The sequence below is a fragment of the Chiloscyllium punctatum genome, chromosome 1 (assembly GCF_047496795.1).
Source record: "Chiloscyllium punctatum isolate Juve2018m chromosome 1, sChiPun1.3, whole genome shotgun sequence".
NCBI classification, from domain to species: Eukaryota; Metazoa; Chordata; class Chondrichthyes; order Orectolobiformes; family Hemiscylliidae; genus Chiloscyllium; species Chiloscyllium punctatum.
In genome coordinates, this window is record NC_092739.1 from 154,397,976 (window position 1) to 154,425,297 (window position 27,322).

At 40.2% G+C, this 27,322-nt stretch overlaps 1 protein-coding gene across 4 annotated transcripts in view; it reads left to right on the forward strand.

The window, feature by feature from the left end:
• Nucleotides 1-27,322, forward strand: part of dnaaf9 (dynein axonemal assembly factor 9) — a 212,406-nt gene that overhangs the window by 170,174 nt on the left and 14,910 nt on the right. For all 4 annotated transcript variants that reach the window (XM_072577236.1, XM_072577220.1, XM_072577228.1 and 1 more), the window contains 6 exons: nucleotides 835-960; nucleotides 15,004-15,041; nucleotides 21,687-21,822; nucleotides 23,267-23,353; nucleotides 23,522-23,628; nucleotides 24,506-24,580. In XM_072577236.1, coding sequence (XP_072433337.1) covers nucleotides 835-960; nucleotides 15,004-15,041; nucleotides 21,687-21,822; nucleotides 23,267-23,353; nucleotides 23,522-23,628; nucleotides 24,506-24,580 — 569 coding nt within the window. The remainder of the gene's footprint in view (nucleotides 1-834; nucleotides 961-15,003; nucleotides 15,042-21,686; nucleotides 21,823-23,266; nucleotides 23,354-23,521; nucleotides 23,629-24,505; nucleotides 24,581-27,322) is intronic.

Consider the following 27,322-nt stretch of genomic DNA (forward strand, 5'->3'; position numbering starts at 1 on the left):
CCTCTAGTTTATTTGTGAGTGTGATTAAATGTTTTTTTGAGAAAAATACTTAAATTAAATAGTAATTACTTTTAATCAACTTGTTCAGAAATGTTCAAGACCAGGACTTGAACCTAAACCTACTGGCTCAGGAATAGAAATCTTACAGATTAGAGTGGTGCTGGAAATGCACAGCAGGTCAGGCAGCATCCGAGGAGCAGGAAAATCAACATGAAAGGCTCCTGCCTGACATCAGGGAGGAGGCTGGAAGCCTGAGGGGTGGACAGATAAATGGGAGGAGCTGGGGCTGGGGAGAAGGTAGCTGGGAGTGCAGTAAGTGGATGGAGGAAGGGGTAAAGGTGATAGGTCGGAAAGGAGGGTGGGACGGCCCACCCTTCTCTACGACCTATCACCTTTACCCCTTCATCCACTTACTGCAGTCATAGCTACCTTCTCCCCAGCCCCATCCCCTCCCATTTTTCTGTCCACCCCTCAGGCTTCCAGCCTCATTTCTGATGAAGGGCTCCTGCCTGACATGTTGATTTTCCTGCTCCTCGGATGTTGCCTGACCTGCTGTGCATTTCCAGCACCACTCTAATCTTGGTTCTTAATCTCCAGCAACTGCAATCCTCACTTTCGCCCAATAGGAATATTACAACTGCTCCACAAGGTCCTTGCCTTAGTTAAATTTTACAATTTTTCAAAACAAAAGTCTCTACTAAGCAACTCCTGGTGGTAAATATGAGACTGCTCTGACCTTTTCTCAGACCCTTCAACTTCTCTCACTACAGTTAGAAATTGTTGCTGGTCTTGTACCTAACTTTCGATTCACACGTGCACCTTTTATTTTTGTAGATACACAGACATTATTGATGTTGTGCAGGCTATCCAGATGCATCCCGACTCTGAAGTTCAGTCTGCATTCGTCATTGGTGCCATTGCTACCTGTATTGACCCACAGTGCTCAACCATGGAACACAGGTGCCATTAAAATGCTAGTGTAATACTGTAAATCTCTTAACTTCTGACATTTTTCCTGTTGCTCACCTTTAGCAAATAGTTAACTGCCCACTTGAAATGTATTACAGATTGATCTAAAAACATTTTCATATGCGAATCTTTTATACTTAAATGTTAACTCTACTTGAGTTGTAGCATGATGGCGAATAGATTTTTTCCTGATAATTTTCAGATGGGGAGGTTAATCTGTCTAAAGCAAATGGTGTGCTGAGAGATCTGTCATTGAGCTGATGCTTGAAGTTTTTTTTGACAGCTAATGCCATACCTACTGAGTACTTTCAGCATTTTTGTTTGGACTTGTGGTTCTCTACATCTACGCTAAATTTACTTTTGTCATTCCATTTGTACTTGTTCAGATGTCACCAGAGACTCATCATCAGTACATTTTTTCCTGACCCCGTACATTTACTTTTGATGTGTCCTTTATCTCTCCTGTTTTTCCTATACACATGCCTTTACAACATGATCTGAAAGTGCACAATCTGTTTCCACCATTGATGCTTATAACACTCAAGTTTACTTCACAATTCCATCTCTCAAACCTTTCATAGTCTTTAAATTGTCCAATTGTCTGTTTGATACTGAATGAGAAATTTCTTCACATTAGGTAGAAGTTTATAAAATAATGAGTGGCATGAATAGATTGAATAGTCAAGGTCTTTTTCCAGTTTAAAGCCGTCCAGAACTCGAGCTCATAGGTTTAAGGTGAGAGGGGAAAAATTTACAAGGGACCTAAGGGGCAACATTTTCACACAACGGGTGGTGCATATATGGAATGAGCTGCCAGAGGAGGTGGTGAAGGCTGGTACAATTACAACATTTAAAATGCATCTGGATGGGTATATGATAGAAAAGGTTTAGAATAATATGTGCCAAATGCTGGCAAATGGGATTAGATTAATTTCAGATATCTGCTCAGCATGAACAAGTTGAACCGAAGGGTCTGTTTTATTGCTGTATGTCTCTATGGCTCCATAACTGTAAATATAGGGATGAGTGAAAATATTGTTTTTAGTATTTGACAGGAACCTAGTTCTCCAGTCACTAATTTAGTCTTTTCCTCAATAGTTGTGTGAAAGAAATGCACTCTGGTCCCTTCCCGGGGGTTGAATTTGAAATCGAAATGAGTTCCTGACAACATGTCTGCAACAGCATTCTGTATTCACTTGCTGTACTGTTTCTTTACTTTGCCCTTACTCCATCTCATCTGAATGTCATCCATGTCATTTTGACCTGTAAACACGATTATTCCAACACTCATCCCTGAGTTGCTCTCATTGGCAAATGTTGATGGTTTATCATGCCCCATATTTATGTTGTCTACAGCACCATGATTAGACATTCCTGATCCTGAGGAAAATACCATCTGGGAGTGGCCAAAAATACCAAGGAAACAACATAAAGACAAAAAGGCAAATAAATCAACAAAAACTGTGTTCTCAACTTATCCAGAAGACTGTCTTTGTTTATGTTGCTAATGTTGACTGATAACTTGCTTATGGGTAATGAGATTCCTTTTGTTTTCCCAACCAAAAACTGGTCCTGCTCTCTTTTGAAGCTCAACAAGACTGGCACAAGTGAGCAACTTATCCCAGAGACTGGAATTCAATTGAAAGAATGCGGTATAGAGTTCTACAGAATCAAAAATTATGTCACAAACAAAATTGCTAGAGAAACTCAGCAGTTCTGAAGAAGGCTCACTGGACCCAAAACATTAACTCAGCTTTCTGTGCACAGGTGCTATCAGACCACCTGAGCTTTTCCAGCAATTTCTTATTTTGTTTCTGATTTTATGTAGACAGGCCAACAAGAGGTGAGGTCCTACTGGATTTGGTTCTGAGTAACGAACCAGGCCAGGTGTTAGAATTGGAGGTATGTGAGCACTTTGGGGACAGTGACCACAATTCGGTGACTTTTACTCTAGTGATGGCGAGGGATAAGTGTGCACTGCAGGGCAAGAGTTATAGCTGGGGGCAGGGAAATTATGATGCGGTGAGGCACGACTTAGGATGCGTGGCTTGGAAAAGTAGGCTTCAAGGGAAGGGTGCAATTGATATGTGGAGCTTGTTCAAGGAGCAACTATTGAGTGTCCTTGATAAGTATGTACCTGTCAGGCAGAGAGGAAAGGGTCATGTGAGGGAGCCGTGGTTTAATAAGGAATTGAAATCCCTTGTTAAAGGGAAGAGGGCGGCCTATGTAAAGATGAGGCGTGAAGGTTCAATTGGGGCGATTGAGAGTTATAAGGTAGCCAGGAAGGATCTAAAGAGAGAGCTAAGAGCAGCAAGGAGGGGACATGAAAAGTTCTTGGTTGGTAGGATTAGGGAAAACCCAAAGGCTTTCTATAGGTATGTCAGGAACAAAAGAATGACTAGGGTAGGAATAGGTCCAGTCAAGGATAGTAGTGGGAAGTTGCGTGTGGAGGCTGAAGAGATTGGGGAGACACTGAATGAATACTTTTCGTCAGTATTCACTCAGGAACAGGGCATTGTTACCGATGTGAATATTGAGTCACAATTAATTAGAATGGATAGCTTTGAGGTATGTGGAAGAGGTGTTGGAAATTCTGGAAAGGGTGAAAATAGATAAGTCTCCTGGGCCTGATGGCATTTATCCTAGGATTCTCTGGGAAGCAAGGGAGGAGATTGCAGAGCTATTGGCCTTGATTCTTATGTCCTCATTGTCTACAGGAATAGTACCAGAAGACTGGAGGATAGCAAATGTGATTCCCTTGTTCAAGAAGGTGAGTAGGGATAACCCTAGTAACTATAGGCCGGTGAGTTTCACTTCTGTTGTGGGCAAAGTCTTGGAGAGAATTGTAAAGGGATAGGATTTATGAACATCTGGATAGGAATAATGTGATCAAGGATAGTCAGCACGGTTTTGTGAAGGGCAGGTCGTGACTCACAAACCTTATTGAATTCTTTGAGAAAGTGACTAAGGAGGTGGACGAGGGTAAAGTGGTAGATGTGGTGTATATGGATTTTAGTAAGGCGTTTGATAAGGTTCCCCATGGTAGGCTACTGCAAAAAATACGGAGGTATGGTATTGAGGGTGAGTTGGAGCTTTGGATTAGGAATTGGCTGGCTGGAAGAAGACTGAGGGTAGTAGTTGATGGTAAAGGTTCATCTTGGACTGCAGTTACTAGCGGTGTTCTGCAAGGATCTGTTTTGGGACCGTTGCTGTTTGTCATTTTTATAAATGACCTGGAGGAGGGGCTGGAAGGTTGTGTGAGCAAGTTTGCGGATGATACGAAAGTCGGTGGAGTTGTTGACAGTGAGAAAGGATGTGTCCGGTTACAGCGGGATATAAATAAGCTGCAGAGCTGGGCAGAAAGGTGGCAAATGGAGTTCAATGTAGGTAAGTGTGAAGTGATTCACTTTGGTAAGAGTAACAAGAAGATGGGGTACTGGGCTGATGGTCGGATACTTGGTAGTGTGGATGAGCAGAGGGATCTTGGTGTCCATGTACACAGATCTCTGAAAGTTGCCACCCAGGTAAATAGTGCGGTGAAGAAGGCATATGGCGTACTGGCTTTTATTGGTAGAGGAATTGAGTTCCGGAGTCCTGTGGTCATGTTGCAGTTGTATAAGACTCTGGTGCGGCCGCATCTGGAGTATTTTGTGCAGTTTTGGTCGCCATACTATAGGAAGGATGTGGAGGCACTGGAACGGGTGCAGAGGAGGTTTACCAGGATGTTGCCTGGTATGGTAGGAAGATCGTATGAGGAAAGGCTGAGGCACTTGGGGCTGTTTTCACTGGAGAAAAGAAGGTTTAGGGGTGACTTGATAGAGGTGTACAAGATGATTAGGGGTTTAGATAGGGTTGACCATGAGAACCTTTTTCCACGTATGGAGTCAGCTATTACGAGGGGGCATAGCTTTAAATTAAGGAGTGGTAGGTATAGAGCAGATGTTAGGGGTAGATTCTTTACTCAGCGAGTTGTGAGTTCATGGAATGCCCTGCCAGTAGCAGTGGTGGACTCTCCCTCTTTATGGGTATTTAAGCGGGCATTGGATAGGTATATGGAGAATAGTGGGCTAGTGTAGGTTAGGTGGGCTTGGATCGGCACAACATCAAGGGCCAAAGGGCCTGTACTGCGCTGTATTTTTCTATGTTCTATTTCCAGCACCCACAGTTGTTTCTTTCTTTACCATAAATTATGTCCTTGGGTGATGTAGAACAAAATGTAGTCGTGCAAAAGAAGCAAGGATGATACCGGGGAAAACCTTACACAGTGAATAGTTAGGATATCGCATGAATTGCTTGGAAATCTGGTGGAGGCAGATTCAAAAGAGCATAGGATGTTTATTTCGGTACTTAGTGGTCTGCATGGATATGGGGAAAATACTTGAAAACTGGCACTAGGTAATTTGGAGCAGTGGAACCAGTACAGGCACGCTAAGTGGCCCCTTTCTGCACTGTAACAATTGTGTAAGTTATAAACAGACAATGGCATTTTAAGCTGTAGAAATATGTAGGATTAGAGTACAAAAGCTTTCCTACGAGATTATGTTTGGACTGTAATTCAGAGGTCAGCAACCATTCCTGCCTGAAAAGTCCTTTTAAAACCTTTATCTGTGATAAAGCTATTGAGTTACAAGGAAAACTCAGTATTTCCAAGTCAAATACTTAGTGCATCCTAACTGAGAGACTTGTGAATGTACTATTTGCATATACTGTTTATAAATTCAATACATGTACTTGATTTGTTCATTAAATTAACTTAAAATTTTTGACTTTTTTATTCTGACTGCCTGTAAACTCATCTTCAAAACACAAATTAATTTAAGTAATTAAGGCAACTCTTAGCTATTGACTTCTGAGATTTAACAAGCAAGCACTTGGAATATTGTGTTCAGTTTTGGTCACCTTGCTATAGGAAAGATCCTATTAAACTGGAAGGAGTGCAGAAGAAATTTACAAGGATGTTGTCAGGACTCAAAGGTCTGAGATACATAGAGAGGTTGGAACAGGCTAGGACTTTTTTTTTTGATCATATGAGTGGATGGGGTGAGTAGACTCAGTTTTTTCCCACGGATGGGGAATTGAGGACTTGAGGGCATCAGGTTATGGTTAGAGGGGAAAGAATAAAGGGAAACCAGAGGGCAACTTTTTTTACACAGAGGATGGTATGCATATGAAATGAGCTGGCAGAGGAAATGGTTGAGCCAGGTACATTAACAACATTTAGAAGGCATTTGGGCAAATACATGAATAGGAAAGGATTAGAATATGGAAAGGATATGGGCCAAGTGCAGAGAAATGGGGTTAGCGTGGACAGACACTTTAGTCAGCATGGACCAGTTTGGGCTAAAGAGCTCTCGAACTCTATGTTAATAACGTATTCAACATAATTTTGATCAGCTGCAGTAGAATCCGTAACTATAAAATTTGAACCCATGACGTTTTTATAACTATGATTAACTTGTAGTATTGAGAACACTATGGGAAGGTGATGGCCTAATTGTGTTATCACTCGACTGTTAATCCAGAGACCCAGGTAATGTTCTAAGGACTCTGGTTGAAATCCTGGTATGGCAGACGTTGGTGTTTGAATTCAATAAAAATCTGAAATTAAGATGGCCACAAATCCATTGTCGATTATCAGGGAATAACCCATTTGGTTCACTAATGTCCTTTGCGGAAGGAAACATCCTTAGCCATTTGTGTGACTCCAGACCCACAGCAATGTGATTGACTCTGAACTGCCCTCTGGGCAATAAATGTTGGCCCAACCAGTGACATTCTCATCCCATGAATTTATAAAAAAAACTTGAACTGGCTCAGCGCATGATGCTTTTTGTTTAAACAATGATGCAAAACTATGTGGTAAAACATGGCTGTATGTGACTGGAATTTCAGGTTGCCAGTGCTGTCATAGTTCAAGCACTGCAACTTTTCAGAACTAATTTTATAAATAGTTATATTCTTGCATACATGCTATATACTATAGTTCAACTTGGAAGAATAGTGTTTTTTTTTATTTTATTGTTTAAATATCCTAAAAGCCGGTTCTCACTTTTACTGTCTGTATCAGATTTTGTACTGAACCATTTCAGGGGGCATGAAAATTCAGACATCTTTTCCCTGTGGTGGAGGAATCCAGACTGCAGGGTTAGGGTGAGGGGAGGGGAGATTTAAAAGGGATTTAAGGGGCAATGTTTTTGTGCAGAGGGTGGTGTATGTATGGAATGAGCTACCAGAGGAAGTGGTGGAAGCTGGTATAATTACAACATTTAAAAGGCATCTCAATGGGTATAGAAATAGCAAGGGTTTAAAGGGATATGGGCCAAGTGCTAACAAGTGGGTCTAGAATAATTTAGGATATCTGATCGGCATGGAAGAGTTGGATCGAAGGTTGTTACCATGTACATCTCTATCTTTGTGTCATCTTTGGCAGCTGAACCTTCGATCTCTTCACCTAAGTTGTTTCGTATAAGTTGTAAAAAATACAAAAACCTTTTGTGTAGCACCTTATCAAATACTTCCTGGATGTGCAGCACATTGCCAATTTCATTTTATCCAAACCACGTGTTACTTCATTAAAGAACTCCAGTGATTTCAGAAGTCCATAAGATTTAGAAGCAGAATTGGGCCATTTGGCCCCTCAGGTCTGATCTGCTATTCGATCATGACTGATCTGTTTCTCAATTCCATCTTCCTACCTTCTCCCCGTAACCTTTTGATCCCCTTACTAATCACATACCTATTCATCTTGGCCTTTGATGACTTGACTTCCACAGTCTTCTGTGGCAATGAGTTCTATAGATTCACCACCCTCTGGCTGAAGAAATTCCTCCTCAGCTCAGTTCTAAAGGGTCCTCCCTTCACTCTAAGGCTGTCCTAGTCTCTCCTACAAGTGGAAATGTGTTCTCCATGTCCACACTATCCAGGCCTCTCAGAATTCTGTAAGCTTAAATTTTCACAAAACAATGTTGCCTTTACATGATTACCTTGCATTTACCAACTGCTCTACTAATAGATCATTGTTAATCTAAAATTTTCCCTGTGACAGATTGTAATCTGGCTGGTCTTGTGTTTCCTGCTTTGTCTTCTCCTTTTGATTAGAGTTACATCTATTATTTTCCAATCAATGGGATCATCCCTGAATCAATGGAGTTTTGCAAAGTTAAAACTCATGCATCAACTATTTTATTAGCTGCCTTTTTTTAAAGACCCTAGTATTTAGTTCATCAGAATGTGGGCACTTGTTAGCTCATTACTCTAACAGCTTACTCAATACTGCTTCTCTGGTGATTGATTTCTCTGTGTCAAAGAGTCATGAAGATCTACAGGACGTAAAAGGCCCTTCGGCCTGTTGTTGTTTTTGACAGGCAAGTACACAGCCTAATCTCAGTTTCTAGCCCTTGGCCCATAATCTTGTGTGCTGAAAATGTGTTGCTGGAAAAGCGCAGCAGGTCAGCAGCATCCAAGGAACAGGAGAATCGATGTTTCGGGCATAAGCCCTTCTTCAGGCTTATGCCCGAAACGTCGATTCTCCTGTTCCTTGGATGCTGCCTGACCTGCTGTGCTTTTCCAGCAACACATTTTCAGCTCTGATCTCCAGCATCTGCAGTCCTCACTTTCTCCATAATCTTGTGTGCTTTGGAATCACAAGTGCACACCTACATTCTACTTAAATGTTATGAGGGTTTCTGCCTTTACCAAGCTTAGAGGCAATGAGTTCCAGATTTTCAGCACCCTCTGGGTGGATAGCTTTTCCTCTCATCCCCTCTAAATCTGCTTCTTACCTTATTGCTATGCTCCTACCCATCCCGGTCATTGTTCCCTTCATCAAGAGGAAAAATTTAATTCTACCTCCATTTCCGTGCCCCTCATAATTTTATACACCCCAGTCATTTCCTCTGCAATATCTTCTGGCCAAGGAAGACTACCTCAATCTGTCCAATCTCTCTTCATAACTGAAACTCTCCAGCTCAGGTACCATTCTGGTAAATTTCCTCTATTTTCTCCTGTACTATCACCTTTCCTCTTTTATAATATGGAGCTTTTCCTTATCTTCCATTTCCTTATTTTTTTGCTGTTTTTTGGGATGTTACTTGTAACTTGAGTAGTGAAGATTGCAAATTATCTGATGAATTCCTCTACAGTTTTCTTGTTTTCCAGTCTCACTTCCTGTAGGTCCAGCACTTGAATTTTGTTAATATTTTTTGTTAATAGTTTCTATAAACATTTGATATTTTTATATTTCTGGCTAGCTTTCTGTCGTGCTTTACTATTAGCCTTATTTTGTTTTGTTTAGTCTTCTGACCTGCCACCTGTCTTTGCATAATTATTTTTTTCTTCCTGGGTGTTGAGTTTATCCTTTTGTAATAGTTCTTTTCTTGTTGGAATGTTCATTTTTGTACGGCAAATTAGGATAGAGCAAATTAATGCAGGACTTATACACTTAATGGTAAGGTTCTGAGGAATGATGCCACACAGAGACCTTGGGATGCAGGTTCATAATTCCTTGAAAGTGGAGTCGCAGAGAAGACCGGGTAGTGAAGGAGGAATTTATTGGTCATTACATTGATTATCGGAGTTGGGAGGCCATGTTGTGGATGTACAGGACCTCGGTTAGGCTGCTTTCAGAATAGTGTTCAGTTCTGGTCTGTCTGCTGTAGGAACAATGTTGTTACCCTTGAAAGGCTCCAGAAAAGATTACCAAAGATGTTGCCAGGGTTGGAGGTTTTGAGGCTGAAAAGGCTGGTGCTGTTTTCCCTGGAGTGTCAGAGGCTGAAGGTTGACCTTAGAGAGGTTTGTAAAATTTGAGGGATGTGGATAGGGTGAATAGTCAAGGTCTTTTCCCCAGGGTAGGGGAGTTGAAAACAAGAGGTTTAAGGTGAGAGGGGAAAGATTTAAAAGGGACCGAAGGGGCAACCTTTTGTGTGTGGTGCATGTATGGAATGAGCTGCCTGAGGAGGTGGTGGAAGCTGATGCAATTACAACGTTTAAAAGCCATCTGGATGGATATATGAATAGAAAGAGTTTAGAGCGATATGGGCCAAATGCTAGCAAATGGGACTAGATTAATATAGCGATATCTGGTCGGCCTGGAGGAGTTGAATCGAAAGATCTGTTTCTGTGTTGCACACCTCTAAGACTCTGTTCTGTATTTCTCCCACTGTCTCTAGATCTTCCAACCTAATTTGCCAATTCACTTCAGCCAGCTATAATTTCGTGCTAACACAATTTCTTTCTTAAAATTATAAAAGAAATGTCAAGCTCTTCTCTCCTTCAAACTAAGTGTAAAATCAAATCATATGCTTGCTGCTATCTAGAACTGTCTTCACATTGAGATTATTTATTAATCCCATCTCAATGCACAATACCATGCCTTGTATTAGGAAAAAGTGAGGACTGCAGATGCTGGAGATCAAAGTCAAGAGTGGTGCTGGAAAAGTACAGCAGGTCAGGCAGCATCAGAGGAGCAGGAGAATCAACTTTTCAGGCCTAAGAATTCACCCTGATCTGATAAAGGGCTTATGCTTGAAACGTTGATTCTCCTGCTTCTCCAAGGCTGCCTGACCGACTGTTTGTTTTTCCAAAACCACACTCTCAACCATATCTTGTGTTGCCTCCTATCTGGTCACTTCCAGAGTACGCTGTTCTCAGAAACTATCCCAAAAAATATACTTTGAACTCCTCATCTAGGCTACATTTGCCTGTTTGACTTTTCCAGTCTATATGTAGATTAAAATGGATTTCTAGAGACCAAAAGTGTAAAGGGGCCTGGGTAGATAGCGGGAATATGGTACTTTGATAGAAGATCATTCATGATCACTTGGAAATGCTTGATGGGCTGAATATACTGCTCTTTCTCCTTTACTCCATACACTTACTTCCTAGCAGAGGTCACTGGGATGCCAATAAGAAATACCCTGCACAGCACAGATGCAGTTTAGATTAACTTCTTTAACACTCGGGAGATATTATTGTGGGAAGCTACATCTTGTATGAGTTTCAAGGAACACTGAGCATGGTGAAAGCATCTAATATCTTTTGTTTCTAGTAAACCATTCATCAAGCCTGGTTTTCTAATTAGTTCTGCATCTTATTCAAATTGTTATTATTTCACACTGTTATAACTCTTGTTCCGTCCTTCCTTATCTTCAGTTTTCAGTGGTTCACTTCTTGTTTCCTTCTATAGCATTGTATTTCCAAATTCATTTTTCCTTAGTTTGTATGTATATTAGTTTTACTGATCTGTGAGACTAGGTTTCACTCTACAACAGGAAACAAAAGTATCAGAATCACCACATATTTAAAATCTACATACACACCATGCACAGTAGAAACTTATGTAGCTGTGAATATGAACAAAACTTGTAGTTGCTTTAACCAGGTAGTCACCTCAGTCTAGATTGACCTTTTAATGGCATGAAAGATTATGGCCTTAAGTTTGAATTGCTTTCAGTTAAAACATTTGGTGAAACTGCTATCTTGACATATAATTATTTTCTTTATACTGGGTATTATAAATAAGATGAGATGTATTCAACTATTGCCAAATTTTTTTGGTATCAAATTGTCAGAAGATTTCTGCATTTCAGTAGTTGACCAGGTTGACTGGAAACTGCCACTCAGGACAGCATTGGATGACTATATGTATAGAAATAATGTACAAGGGTATGGAGAAAAGGCAGGAGATTGGCATGAGATAAAACAGACCATTTAAAGAGCTGGCACAGTCTGACTGGGCTGTGTATCTTTCAAATTAATTTGGCAGTTATAATTTCAAGACCTTGTGATTTCTCTTATTTTTGAACTGCAGATAAAATCGCACTTACCCTCCAAAGTCAATGTAAAATTCAATTATATTATGGTTGCTCCTATCTAGGGATACCTTCACATTGAGATCATTCATTAATACTTATTTCATTGCACAGGATCAGGTCTTGTATTGCCTGCTGTCTGGTCAGCTCCTCTGTGCTGTAACAGTTTTGTGACTGATTCTGTCTTAAATTCTCTCCTTTTTGAGAAGAACTTTTAACAACATCTCAAAACGTTTCCAAGAAGATTTATTTTTAAAGTTTAGTCTACAATAACTGGAGCATCTTGAGCAATAGTTTCCTTCCTGCCACACCTCTGATGTCCCTCAAGGATCCATCTTTAATTACCTCTTTTTTTTCCTCATTCAAGTGCTGCCCCTTAATGATATTATCAGAAAACAGTGAATCAAGTTCAACATGTACCTCCAGTTCAAAATTCTTCTCACGTTCAGTCTCTTCATGGTCTAGTCCATTTCCAAGTCTAATGCAATCCAGTTCTCAATTTCATGTTAACTACAGTACTTCAAATCTTGTTTCTTCTGCATCTGAAAATCACTTTGCCTCACCATTTGAAGAGCGAAAGTTAGGACTGCAGGTACTAGAGATTAGAGTCGAGAGTGTGTGCTGGAAGAGCACAGCAGGTCAGGCAGCATCTGAGGAGCAGGAAAATCTATGTTTTGGGCAAAAGCCCTTCAGGAAAGGGCTGATGAAGGCCTTTTGCCCAAAACATAGATTTTCCTGCTCCTTGAATGCTGCCTGACCTGCTGTGCTCTTCCAGCACCACTCGACTCACCATTTGAAGCCCTACGTTTAGTTCTATGGATGTTACTTGAGAATGTTCTGCCTAGACCTCCATTCCTCTTCAATCCCATCTGGATGCATCACAGCATGATACAGCAATTGCTCTTCCCAAGATCAAAACTACAGGGTGTCATAAACACAGTCCAGTCCAGTCCAGTCCATCATGTAAACCAGCCGTTTATCCATTGACTCCATCTATACTTCCTGCTTCATTGAGAAAGCCACCAACATAATCAAAGACTCCTCCCAACCCGGCTATACTCTCTTCCATCAGACAAAAAATATAAAAGTTTGAATACACATCTGAACAGATTTAAGAACATCATTTTCCGTGCTTTTATCAGGCTCTTGAATGAACCTCTCTAATATTGATTATGATCTCTATCCTGCTCTCCCTCACTCTCACCCCCCCCCTCTCTTTTCACTGTATTTCAGTACATGTCACAACAATCAACTACTTCTCTAAAAATTCATTCATATCCTACTGCATAATGTTGTCTTTTGTCAGATATCGCCTCTGTGACACATTTTACCATTGTTCTGTATGAAGTTCCTTTTAGTAGCATTCTTCCCTTTTGAGTCACAAATGCTGGGCTGTGAAATGTCGCAGGGCACTAATTCAAAAAAGAGCAGGAAAGGTATCCCTGGTGTTGTGGCCAATCCCATTGACCTCTAATCAACATGGCCAAAAAAAAATGGTACCTCATTAGAACATTGAGAAAGTTTGCTGTGCCCAATTTAGCTACATTATTCCCTGGAATATAGCAGTGACTATAATCAGAAGTGTTCACTATCTGTAAAGTGCTTTGAGTCTTCTGATAGTCATGAAAAACACCATTTAATAACAACTGCTTTAGTCAATTGGCCAGGCAGCATCCGAGGAGTAGGAGAATTGACATTTCGGGTATAAGCCTTTCTCCAGGAATCCTGAAAATTCCTGAAGAAGGGCTTATACCCGAACGTCGATTCTCCTGCTCCTCGGATGCTGCCTGGCCTGCTGTGTTTTTCCAGCATCACATTTTTCAACTCTGGTCTCCAGCATCTGCAGTCCTCATTTTCTCCTGCTTTAGTAAATTCCCTTTTACAAGTTTCCAACATAATACAGAGTTCATAACTTGATTCAAATACTTGTGCAAGTTGATGTCACAGGTTGCTGATGGTTATTGATATATTCTGAAAATGTTTTGTCAATGTCTCAATAATCCTACCAAATATTAGTTCTTCAGATACTATTCAAACTGCTACTTCTAAGTTTATAAGTTGGCTTCGTTTTTCCATTTGTTAGTGCTGGGAGGTAACTTGTCCCTTAATATGTTCGTGATAGAAATGAAATTCTTCGTGGGAGTCAAACTATTATACAGGAGGACCCCAGATCACGAACGGGATTCCGTTCCTGACCATGTTTTTAAGTAAATTTGTATACAAGTCAGAACACGATACAATAAAATACAAAATGTACATTTATAAGTGTAAGTGGACGGTCACGTTGGGCCTTTAAAATTAATAGGCATATAGGATGTCATTCGTAAGTGTGAACATTCATAAGTCAGACATTCGTCAACTGGGGACCCCTGTAATTCAAAAATGCCTATAGTAATTAATCAGATCTTATTAGTAGATCTAAAGTGTCAACTTTCCTAAGGTTAGTCAATAAAAGTACATCTATTCTTTATTTGTTGTTAGGAATGTGAGGGGAGGATCAGTGGGATGCTCTTCGGAGGGTTGATGAGGACTCCATGGGCCAAATGGCCTGCTTCCATAGTATAGGGATTCTATGATTGCTGTCCCTTGCCTACACTAATTGCCTTCATTTTTGCAGATTAATGTGCTCTTTCACTTCACAAGTGAAGGTGTATTTAGTTTTCTTGTCAGTATTCCTTAATTTTAGTTCGTTCAGGATCTTTTGGTAAGATGTATTAATTTCTCTTAATGTTGCTGTCAAATCACACAGTGAGTAATCTTTGAAAAAGCTTCACATGCATTAGTTGAAGTTGCAATCGGGAACAAGTGTACTTTGAGAAACTGCCTTTAATTGTTTTTTCCCCTAGTGCAAAGATTTTTGGTTTAAAGTTTTATATGTTTTAACTGAAGAATTTTGTATAGTTATTGTTTTGAAATAAAAAAGAAGCTTGTAATTATTAATTGCAAAACTTTGAAAGTTACACTGCTTCCACATGAATTATTTATTTGTGTGATGCTAGTATTAAGGTTGCTCATAATACAGTAAAGTGAATAATAGCAAAGAATGGAATATGAACTTGATCAGAACATTTAAAAACCTCAAACTTGCAAGTTGCAGTGACAACAGAAAGCTTCATATTTTTTAGCAATTTAAAGATTTCTTTGTATGACATTTCACTGAGAGGCATATCATGTTTTGTCCAAATACCAATTTCATGAAACATTAACGCAAGTATTCTTCTTCCAGGTTATTTTTCCCAAAACTTTTGGATCAGTGCTCCCAAGGTACGCAAGATTAATAACTAAGGCTGTGCACATTGCTGAAAATAATTTCCCTCTTGTTATTTCAAACTTCTGTTGCAACCACTACTGATGTAGGTAGCATTTTTTTATGATTTGAAAAGGCAGGAAACTGGAGTTGAGGATAATCACATTTCATTGAATGGGTCAATTGCCAAACTTCTGTTCCTGCCTCATATGATATTTTAATTTTGTCCATATAATGATTATATTTGGCACTCACCAATCCAATTTTCATTTTAACTCAGCAGTAATATCTCCTAACATCAACAATCTGATCTTTAAGATTTTTTGTTACATTGATATAATTTTGCTGTTCATTTCCAGTTGTATTTTTTTTTCTAACCAATATGAGCTAACAGCACTTCGATAAAGTTTGTATTCTTCCTGGCATACTGATTTACTCATTTGTCTTTCAATCTGAGGGACCTTTTCTATTTTATTGTATGCTTTGATCATGGAAAGTTCTGTGGTCAATTTTGATCCTGTTCTTGCATGGTGTCCGAGTTCTGTTTCCAACAGAAATTACAAGAAGGAATTTGACTCTGAACTATTTATGGTATATGACAAGATTTAAATGTTATTGTTTTTCATCATGACATGATCCCAACAGAGACTTATACCTTTTAAAAATGAATATATACATCCAGTGGCCATAGTAAGTGGTAAAGGAATGTCGTGACTTAATGTTCCTCTAATTTCTCTGGATGCTGCATGGACCTCTGAGGTCAGTGGTCAGCAGTGGCTGGAGAAGCTTGTTTGCAAACCAATTGGTGTGCATGGGACCACAGAACAGCTGCACAGCCTAGAGGAAATAGAGGTTGTGATGAATTTGAAGCTTGAGAATTGTATGGTAATGTATAAACTAAAAGCAACTAAACATTGTTTTGATCCCAGTTATTGTTATTATCGGACAAGTTGGATCCCAGACTGACATTGGGCTTGATAGATCAGGTTCTTTGGGAGTAAGGACTGCAGATGCTGGAGATCAGAGTTGAAGAGTGTAGTGCTGGAAAAGCACAACCGATCAGGCAACATCCGAGGAGCAGGCCATCGACATTTCAGGCATAAGCCCTTCGTCAGGAATGAGGCTTCTGGGCCCAGGGGCCTTAGAGATAAATGGGAATTGGGGAGTCTCTGGGGAAGGTAGCTGGGAATGCAATAGGTAGATGATGATAGGTGAAGGTGATAGGTCAGAGAGGAGTGTGGAGCAGATAGGTGGGAATGCAAATGGGCAGGCAGGACCATTCAAAAGACTGGGATAAGGTGGGGGGGGTGAGGGAGTGGGGAGGGGAATGGGGGTACTGGTGAAATCCACATTGATCCCATGTGGCGGAAGATGAGGCAATTTTCATCCAGGCGTTGGGTAGTTAGGGTTTGGAGGAGGCCCAGGACCTGCATGTCCTTGGCAAAGTAGGAGGGAGGTATTAAAGTGTTCAGCCACAGGGCAGTAGCATTGATTAGTACGGGTGTCCCAGAGATGTTCTCTGTAATAATCCGCAAATTGACGTTCTGTCTCCCCAATGTGGAAGAGACCACATTGGGTGCAACGGATTCAGTAGATGAACATATGTGGAAGTACAAGTGAATTTCTGTTGGATGTGGAAGGATCTTTTGGGATCTTGGACGGAGGTGAAGGGGGAGATGTGGGGGCAGGTTTTGCACTACTTGGAGTGGCAGGGGAAGGTGCCGCGACAGGACAGTGGGTTGGTGTTGGGTGTAGACCTAACAAAAAGGTGTCGCAGAGGGAATGCTCTCCAAAATAGAGATGGGGTGTGGAGGGAAATATGTCTCTGGTGGTGAGGTCTGTTTGTAGGTGGTGGAAATGGCAAAGGATGATCCAATGTATCTGGAGTTTGGTGGGGTGGAAGATGAGGAAGGGGTGGGTGGGGTGGTTCTGTCCTTGTTGCAATTGGGCAGGGGGGCTTCAAGGGTCGAGGTGTGGGAAGTGGAGGAGACCCGCTGGAGGACATCGACCACGTGGAAGGGGAAATTGCGCTGTTTGAAGAAGGCGGCCATTTGGGCCGTTCTGTGATAGAATTGGTCCTCCTGGGAGCAGATGCGGCAGAAGTGGAGGAATTAAAAATAAGGGATAGTGTTTTTTACAGGAGGCAGGGAGGGAGGAGTGGTGTAATCCAGGTAGCTGTGGGAATCAGTGGGTTTGTAGTGGATGTCCATGTTGAGTCTTTTGCCGGAAATGGAGATGGAGAGGTCAAGGAAGGGGGAGGGAGGTGTCTGAGATGGTCCAAGTAAACTTGAAGTCTGGGTGGAATGTGTTTTGTGAAGTTAATGAACTGTTCAACCTCCTTGTGGGAGCATGAGGTGGTGCCGATGCAGGCATTAATGTAGCAGAGAAAAAAAGGTAGGGAATGGTGCTTGTGTAGCTAAGGAAAAGATGGGGACTGCTGCTGGTGTAGCCCCAATCAAATGACAAAACCTCCTGTATGGTTTTTCTCAACTGTTCCTTTATTAGTGCATTCTATTCTCTTAGAACCAGTCGGGAGTGATTCCTGGCTCCCAGAAGCATGCTTCTCTTACTCTTTTCTATCTGGATAACACTTAATCACTGACCTGGGTCTGTGATGAGGGTCATCTTGGGAATGCCTCTCACTGACCACAGCTAGTGAATTTTCACATTTAAATCCTCAGTTTGCAAAATGAGCCTTGCACCTTCTTCCCAGTCAAGTAACCTGGACTTCCTTTAATATTTAACAACCAAGCCACCAATATGTTTGCCTGGAATTTAGGAACAGAAGTCAGCCATTCAGCATTCAGTCTGTTAAACTTGTTGATTGAACACTTCAATGCCTTTTACCATAATTCCCATAATTTATGCTACTAATAATTATGCATTTATCAGTGTCTTCTTTAAAGTATACCCAAAGACTGAGCTTCCAAAGATGCACAATATTTTAAGTAAAAATATTTCTTATCTCAGTCCTAAATAGCATTCCTCCTCCTCCCCTACCCCCCCCCCCCCCCCCCCCCCCCCCCGCCTTACTTTAACAAGATATCCTAACCAGGGAGTCATCTTATGTGCATTTACCCTGTGTGGCTTGAAATATTTTGTAGGCTTCAATGAGATCGTCTCTCTTTCTTTAAAATTCCAGAGAATGCAGATTTTGTTTTCCCAATTTTTCTTTGTAGGACAATCCTTGAAACAAGTCTGATGAACCTTTGTTGCACTTCGTCAATATTATTTGTGAGATAAAGTGTAATGGGGTTGTGCCATACCTGGAGTACCGTACCTATGAAATCAAATCAAACCAAGGCTTCAGTACTCAAAGGCAGGCATTCCATTAGCCTTCCCAATAGCTTGCTACATCTGTATGTTAGCCTTCATTGACTTGTTGGCAAGAATACTCAAGTCCCTTTGTACATTTACAGTTTGCAACTTTCCCCATTTAAGAAGTAGTCTGAATATTTGTTCTTTTTAAAAGTGGATAATCTTTCAAATTTCCACATTAAATTCCCTCTGCCATGTTGTTCCTCAAATACTGATCATTGCAGAGCCCTATTAATCAGTCTGACAATGCAGGAATGGCCCACTTATTCCTACCCTTTGTTTTCAGTCTGTTGATCAATTCTTAATCCATACTAATAGTTTACCTTCTAAAGCATGTGCTTTAATTTTTGTAACCAACTACTATTAGGGGAGCTTATCAAAAGCGTTCTGATAATCCAAATGTACAGCATACTCTTTTAATCAGTTTAGTTAGTTACAACCTTAAAAAACTTCAAATTTGTCAAACAAGCTTTCTGGTCACAAATCCTGACTATGCCCAATCAGACTATGCCCAAGAGCCCATTGATCATGTCTGGCAGCATCTGTGAAGACAAAGGAGAATAAATGTTTCTGTCCAGTGACTCTGTTTTCTCTTCTCAGATGCTGTAAACCCTGCTGAGTTTCTCCAGCAAATTCTGTTTGTGCTTAGCATCCACAGTTTTTTGTTTTTTTTTAATCTATGTATTATGCCTTTCAGCATGCTTCTAGCATTTTCCTTATTTCTATCATGTTCCCTGTTTTGTTTACCCTTGCTCCTTTTTGAAATAGGTGACATTTGAAAGCTTCCAATCTGCAGGAACCATTTCAGAATCAATAAATGTTTGGGCGATGATCACCAATGCGTCACGCGTCTATGCCATTTATCCCCATTATAAATTCTCTTCTTGTTTTCAATGATCCAAATTTTGTTTGAGCTAAATGTTCCCTTTGTTAAATATCTGCAAAAGCATTTATAGTCCATTCTTATTTTGCATTTCTATGCTAGTGTTCCTTTCCTTTATCAATTTCTTGGTCCTCCTTTGCTGTATTCTAAAAGTTCCCAATCCTCATGCATTTATGACTTTCTGGCCATTTTAATAAGCTTTTCTTTTAGTCTTCTCCAGCTTTTAAAATCCTTTGTCAGCCACACTTAGCTAACCTTAATTTAGATATTGTACCTTGAAGGAATGTTGCTTACAGTTGCTGTAAGCCACTTAAGAAATGGACAGTCTTTAAATAACTATTATGTAAAATCATGCCTATTGATGCATTTTCCCAATCACTCATGTTTTCATAGAACATAGAACATAGAACAATACAGCACAGAACAGGCCCTTCGGCCCACGATGTTGTGCCGAACTTCTATCCTAGATTAAGCACCCACCCATGTACCTATCCAAATGCCGCTTAAAGGTCGCCAATGATTCTGACTCTGCCACTCCCACGGGCAGCGCATTCCATGCCCCCACCACTCTCTGGGTAAAGAACCCACCCCTGACATCTCCCCGATACCTTCCACCCTTCACCTTAAATTTATGTCCCCTTGTAACACTCTGTTGTACCCGGGGAAAAAGTTTCTGACTGTCTACTCTATTTATTCCTCTGATCATCTTATAAACCTCTGTCAAGTCACCCCTCATCCTTCGCCGTTCCAACGAGAAAAGGCCGAGAACTCTCAACCTATCCTCGTACGACCTATTCTCCATTCCAGGCAACATCCTGGTAAATCTTCTCTGCACCCTCTCCAAAGCTTCCACATCTTTCCTAAAGTGAGGCGACCAGAACTGCACACAGTACTCCAACTGTGGCCTAACCAAAGTCCTGTACAGCTGCAACATCACTTCATGACTCTTGAATTCAATCCCTCTGCTAATGAACGATAATACTCCATAGGCCTTCTTACAAACTCTATCCACCTGAGTGGCAACTTTCCAAGATCTATGTACGTAGACCCCAAGATCCCTCTGTTCCTCCACCTGACTAAGAACCCTACCATTAACCCTGTATTCCGCATTCTTATTTGTTCTTCCTAAATGGACAACCTCACACTTGGCAGGGTTGAACTCCATCTGCCACTCCTCAGCCCAGCTCTGCATCATATCTAAGTCCCTTTGCAAACGACAAATGCCCTCCTCACTGTCCACAACTCCACCTATCTTCGTATCATCTGCAAATTTACTGACCCACCCTTCGACTCCCTCATCCAAGTCATTAATAAAAATTACAAACAGCAGAGGACCCAGAACTGATCCCTGCGGAACTCCACTTGTAACTGGGCTCCAGGCTGAATATTTACCATCTACCACCACTCTCTGACTTCGACCGGTTAGCCAGTTTTCTATCCAATTGGCCAAATTTCCCTCTATCCCATGCCTCCTGACTTTCCGCATAAGCCTACCATGGGGAACCTTATCAAATGCCTTACTAAAATCCATGTACACTACATCCACTGCTCTACCCTCATCCACATGTTTGGTCACCTCCTCGAAGAATTCAATAAGACTTGTAAGGCAAGACCTACCCTTCACAAATCCGTGCTGGCTGTCCCTAATCAAGCAGTGTCTTTCCAGATACTCGTAAATCCTATCCCTCAGTACCCTTTCCATTACTTTGCCTACCACAGAAGTAAGGCTAACTGGCCTGTAATTCCCGGGGTTATCCCTATTCCCTATTCATAACTTCTCATTTAAAATGTAATGTAACGCCCTTGCTTAACAATGAACTATCTCACTTAAGTCATAATGTAAAATTCTATCATATTGTGTTCATTCAGCTGTACCTCTTGTTAGCACAATTATTTATTAGCCCTTTTTCATAATATTAGATCTAAAATAACCTGTTTTCTAGTTGGCTCTTCAACATGTTGCTCTGAAACTACCCCAGGATTCAGTCTGGTAAACCTTCACTGCACTCCATCTGTTGCAATATCCTCCTTCCTCTTATGAGGAGACAAAAACTGTGCACAATATTCCCGGTAAGGGCTTGACATTCCCTGTATAATTGCTGCAAAACATCACTGCTCCTGCACTCAAATCCTGTCACTATGAAGGTCAGGGTACTTTTTGCTTTCTTGACTGCTTGCATCATCTGCAAGTTTCCCTCCAAACCACTCCCCATCCTGACATGTCACCATTCGTTTAATTTCACTGGATCAAAATCCTGGTGCTCCCTCCTTGAAGGCATTGTAGCTTTATCGACAGCACGTGGACTGTAGTGGTTCAAGTAGGCAGCACCTTTTCCAGGGCAAATAGGGATGGACGATAAATGCTGGCAAAGTCAGTGATGTGCGTATTGGTGAATTAATTAATTTTCCAAAACAAATGAGTTCAATATTTAATCTGATTTTTTCTTATGCTTTTCTGTAGGTTTGGTCAGTAATGTTGTTTTTACAAGCTTGACATCAGAGCAAAGACATCCACTCTTGATGCATCTACAGAAGTTAATTCGTGTAGCAAATCCCAACGTTGGATTCATTCTTGCAGAAAAGGGAGCAGTGACCAGGTACTCAATTGTTGCTCAATGAGTTTCTACATTAATTTAAGGGACACACACAGTGAATAATAGTAAGTATTCCTTGTGTAGAGTTGTATATAAATATATTAAATAATCTAAGGTTAATTTCAAGCAAAAAGGTCTTGCAACTTCCATATTAAAAGTCAGTTTGACATTCCTATCCATGACTAATTCAGAATCTACTTTCCATTTCCCCACACATTCATTCTCTCCACCACTGACACCAAGAGCAGCAGCAGCAGCAGAGTGTACTGTCTGCAAGATGCACTGCAAAGAATTTACCAAAGTTCCTTCAACAGTATGTTTCAAACCCATAATCACTACAATCTAAAATGACAAGGGCAGCAGATGTAAGAAAACACTGACTTCGCTTTCATGCTCCCCTCCAAGCCATTTACCACCCTGACATGGAAATGTGTTACTATTCCTTTAGTGTTGCTGAGGCACTATCTTGGAATTTCCTCTCTAATGGCATTGTGGGTTTCTATAATCCACCTACACCAACATTCTGCTGGCCTCGCTATTGCATCCAAATTCAACGAATGAATAATTTTTAAAAGGTTAATTTATTCCACAGGGTGGGCTGAACTCAGTGTCAGCCTGGTGAGTTCATTGGCAGAGAGGCATTTAAACAAGCATGAATGTGAGGACCCCACTACCTTCCTATTTCTGCCCAGATAAATCCTTGGTAGGAAGGTTCAAGCACAGAATTCTTTTTCTACTGTCAATCAGCCTCTTAAGATGGCAACTAATGCCAATGGTGTCAGAATGAGGTATGTCACATGGAGAACATAACGAGACAATATTGGCATGTTTGCTTCATGGCTTTCAGCGTGAGAGTTCTTTGCTCAACAGCACTTGGTGCCTGATGGAACCTGGCATTGGGAAGTTGAAGTGGGAGGGGAGCTCTGCAGCTACAATCAATTTCCCTCCCCTTCCTGTCAATCCAAAATAAATGCCCCCTGCCATCACTCATCTTAAGCCTCAGCTAGGTAGTGCATTATGAAGCAGGTACCATTTCTGATTGGCCAGCATTTTTTGGAAGCGGTGACATCTTCCAGTGTCTGCAATTCCAAAGAAGGCTGCCTTCTGCCCAAAGGGCAAGTGATGCAGCAAACCTTCTCAAAAAGTAGTAGTGGAAGACTCACATTGACTCTAGCCAGCCAGCAAAACCCTCTTTGCCTCTGCTAAATAATGTTTGAGGAGTAGTCATGAGTTCCTTTAGGTTTTTTGATATGTAAGTGAAATGGGTACAATATTAAGGAATCTGAAGGAGTGAATGGAATGATATGTCGTAAGGATTGCCTTTAACTTCTCCAGCTGTATAAAACTGGGTGCTGTACTACATGAATTCAAAAATCTTTCAAGCAACTAATCTTCCTCATGAAATATATTTTATTTACTGTTTCTTGTTCTTTTTTCCAAAATATAGGAATGCTGATGTTGAAATGATTTTGGCTGAAACTAGTTTTTCAGAGCCCTCAATGTTGAGAGCACGTTATTTGATGTTTCCTGGCTGGTAAGCATAAGATAAAATTCTGTCCAGTTCAACGCATTATGAGGTGCTAGCCTTTGTAGACGGTAGTGACAAGAAAGGCATTTTAATTGATGGAATAAAAATTTACTTCAAAAAAATTACTTAATTTTAGTCAGAAGAAATGTATTTTTGTTCTGTTTTATTTTTCAGGTGGAATGGCAAATTCAGATCAGGTTCAGTTTTCCCACAAATGACTCAGATCTGTATCAGATTCAACCGTCCACTTGAAAAGGCCCGATTTGTAACTAAGTGTAAAGGTAAGTGCCATTCTCCTAGTACTGCTCAGTTCTAGTCTGATAGAGTTTGAGACTAAATGTTGCAGTTGAATGAAACTATCAATATATTCTCTTTGGATAAGAAACAGCACTGGCCTGAATAGGTAATATTTTGATTTCATATCTGGAAGATGCATATCCCTGGTTAACTTCATGCACAAACAGCTGCTGTTGAGATTTTTGGCATTGACTTGGATGTTGCATTGGAAATGGTAAATTCATAAATGGCATGTTTACTATGCTTGTACCTAAAATATTAGGAAACTGAACTCTTGAAATGTAAACTTTAAAAAAAATTCTTTAATATTTCTCTGGCGTCTTGTAAGTTGAGACGTTTTTTTCCTCCTTCCCTTTCCATTGCATGTTCACCTACCTTTCAACAGACTGAAGAGCATTAGAGCCAAACTACCCAATCCGATATCTCCAGGTCTAAATCTGCTTACTTGAGCTTTATTCAAAGTTGACCTTTTTTTTAAAGTAATGCACCTAATTCCATTTAGCTTTTCTAATCCAGTGTAGTTGCCCTTGCATAAACATGTTGCAACTGAAATTTCCCACGTGCTTTCAATCTTTTTCTATTATTCAGTTAAAGTATGCACTACATTTTGCAGTTTCCCTGATGCATTTGTTCATGAAGCTATTTACAACCTGGCAATTTAGCAATAACCAGGGAGGTTAGTTCAGAGACTGAATGCATTTCACAAATTTAGGTATTTTAGGGGGAAAAATTGTTGATATTTGGAAGGATAAGATTTAATGAGCTGAAGGGGCTTTCTTATTTAAATCCTGACTTTTTATGTGAAAGCTACTATATCCCTATAGAATGAACTTAAGTCATCCTGTTATGTTTGTTATCTAGCTTTGAAAATCACGCTGAAATCATTTCCTTTTGATGGAAATATATATCACGTACGAGCGCAACTGAAATTTTCAGGTATTTACACTTTGGGATATTTGTAAAATTTATTGTTGAACATTAATTTACATATATTACTCTCTGCTAGGATGGCAAGCATGTTTCTAAACCTGCAAAAATGTCTATAATTTACTAAGTTGAAAAAGTGTATGTATGATACACTTTTTCAGAGCTATTTGGAATGGGATATCTAGCTTCTAAAACCAGTTCTGCATTTTGTCTAATCGTTCATGATCTGTCACATAACTCAATTGACTCAACTTTCTTCCATCCCTTTATTGACTAAAATCCATATGCCTTGATCACCGAAAGTTCAATTGCTCCAGAAAACACATTTGTCGGGTCTTCAAAATATCCATTGCTAGCCTTCCTGATTTCATTATGAGTTATTAAAGCAGCAATTAAAAATATGCCCTCTTGTTCTAGATCTTGAAGGAAGCTGCAGTGCATCTTGCATCTGGTATGCATGCTGCCACTGCAACAGTGCTGGGGGGAGTAAAAGTCTAAGTTGGTGCAAAGTGTACTGATGAAGCAGTTTAATTTTTGTTTTAATGGTGTTCAGCCTCTTCAGTGAGGAACTATACTTCTCGAGCAAATGGAGAGTATTTCTTCACATTCCTGATTTTTGCCTTACTAATGGTAAGCAGCCTATGGAGTGTGTTATGACCAAATTGGTATGGGAAAACTTTTTATTTCATGTCCCATTCCTCCCTTAAGCACAACAAAGTTTGAATTTGAAGGGGAGGTGATTATTGCTGGTAACTTATATGGTCAGGTTTGAATAAAAAGGAACTAATTTATTCATAAAAAAAACTTAAGGAAAGACTTGTCTTTTTGACAAAGGAAATACATACACTGACCCAAACCTAGAGTCTGGGGGAAGAGTATTATCTTAAAAGTACTTTCGCTGATTACACTTGCAGTTCAAAAATAAAAATTCGCACTTTGTCCTCATTTTGGTCTGTAGTCAAAATCAGTTTGCACACTAGGCAGTAATACCGGAGTGTCTGCCTGGATCAGCTATTGCTGGCTGACCTTTCTTTTCAGGAATCGCTAGCATGCATTTCAGGTTATTTTTTAGGAATCCTCTATTTGTAGTGGACTGTCAAATGTTGATGCAAAAACAGAGGAGGCCAAGGTTTGCTTGAGACAAATTATCTTCCTGATTGTGTTCAAATCCACATTTTATTGTAGCTAGATACTAGGTTATGGACATTTCTCTGAAGTGTGGTACTTGTCCAAACACCTTGTGTTTTGCGAATGCAACATTGCTATAGGTAGTTTTTTGTTTGAAAACTTCGGTAAGTATGGCTATTCTGTTATAAATTGGTATTTTGGGTAACATGATTTCACAACAGGATTGAGGACATATGTGATATGCTGCAGATATACTCCAACCATTCATCTAAGACTTTGGTCAGCATTTTAACTTGCTAAGGCAGGTTGATCTTTTTAGTTGTAGCTTTCCAATCTGAAAATGTTTTGTTATTAATTGGTCCTCCATGCATGCCTATATTATCCTCAATTAAATAAGCCCTAAATTTATGTTATGACACTTTTGAGAGGTTCTATTGAATGAATGTTTTTGAAAATGTGAATATGTTATATCCACTGGTTCCCCAGAATTTATCCTATTTGCGAAATTATCAAACATCATTTCCGTTGCATGACGTTAACTCTGATTTATCTCTATTCTTGTATAGTTTATGGGCATTGTTGACATTTGTTGCCCAGCCCTTGCTGCCTTTGAATGGTTTTGCTTTCTAGGCCATTTCAGAGTGCAGCTGAGTTTTTTTTATATTAGATTACTTAGAGTGGAATCAGGCCCTTTGGCCCAACGAGTCCACACCGACCCTCTGAAGAGCAATCCACCCAGACCCATTCCCCTACATTTACCCCTTCACCTAACACTACAGGCAATTTAGCATGGCCACTTCACCTAACCAGCACATCTTTGGACTGTCGGGAGTTGTGAGTTTGGAGTTACACATCAGCCAGATGAGGCAAGGACGGTAGACTTCCTTTTGCTGAAGAGCATTAGTCAACCAGATGGGATTTTACAACAAATGACAATGCTGTCATGGTACCATTTAAGATGTGTTTTTTTTTAGTTCCAGGTTTTATTGACTTCAGTTTTTACCACTGCCACTTTGGGATTCAAACTCATGTCCTGAGTCATTAGCCTGCGTCTAATTGCTACTGCAATACCACAACACCACTGCCTCCCAATTTTGCACATATAAGTGCCCTATTACCAAATGATTTTTTTTTCCCAGGATTCTTCTTACTAAAATATCAGGTTATAGTTCCCTGCATTCTTATGAATAGTAGCATTATGTTTTAAACATAGAAACATTGAAAATTGGAGCAGGATTAGGCCACTTGGCTCTTCAAGCCTGCTCCACTGTTTTAGTATGATTGTGACTGCTCATCCACTTCAGTATTTTTCTCTGTTTTCTCCCCATTCCCTTTGATCATTTAGCCCTAAGAAATTTACCTATCTCCTAATTTGGCACCAGCTCAATCACATTTCCTTCTTCCAGAACTGGTTAAAGTAATAGAGAGCTTTGATCAAATACTAGGTCAACAGCAGATGCAGAGAGCTACAGGGCCAAGTAATATGAATCATTGGAAAATATGGTTCCTCCACAATTGAAGAGAACAGAGACACTCAGGAAAACTTGGATGAGTAACAAATGGAGTTTCACTCATATTTACTATTATTAAATCAAATTTTCTTTTCACAATAGGGGCAGTCAC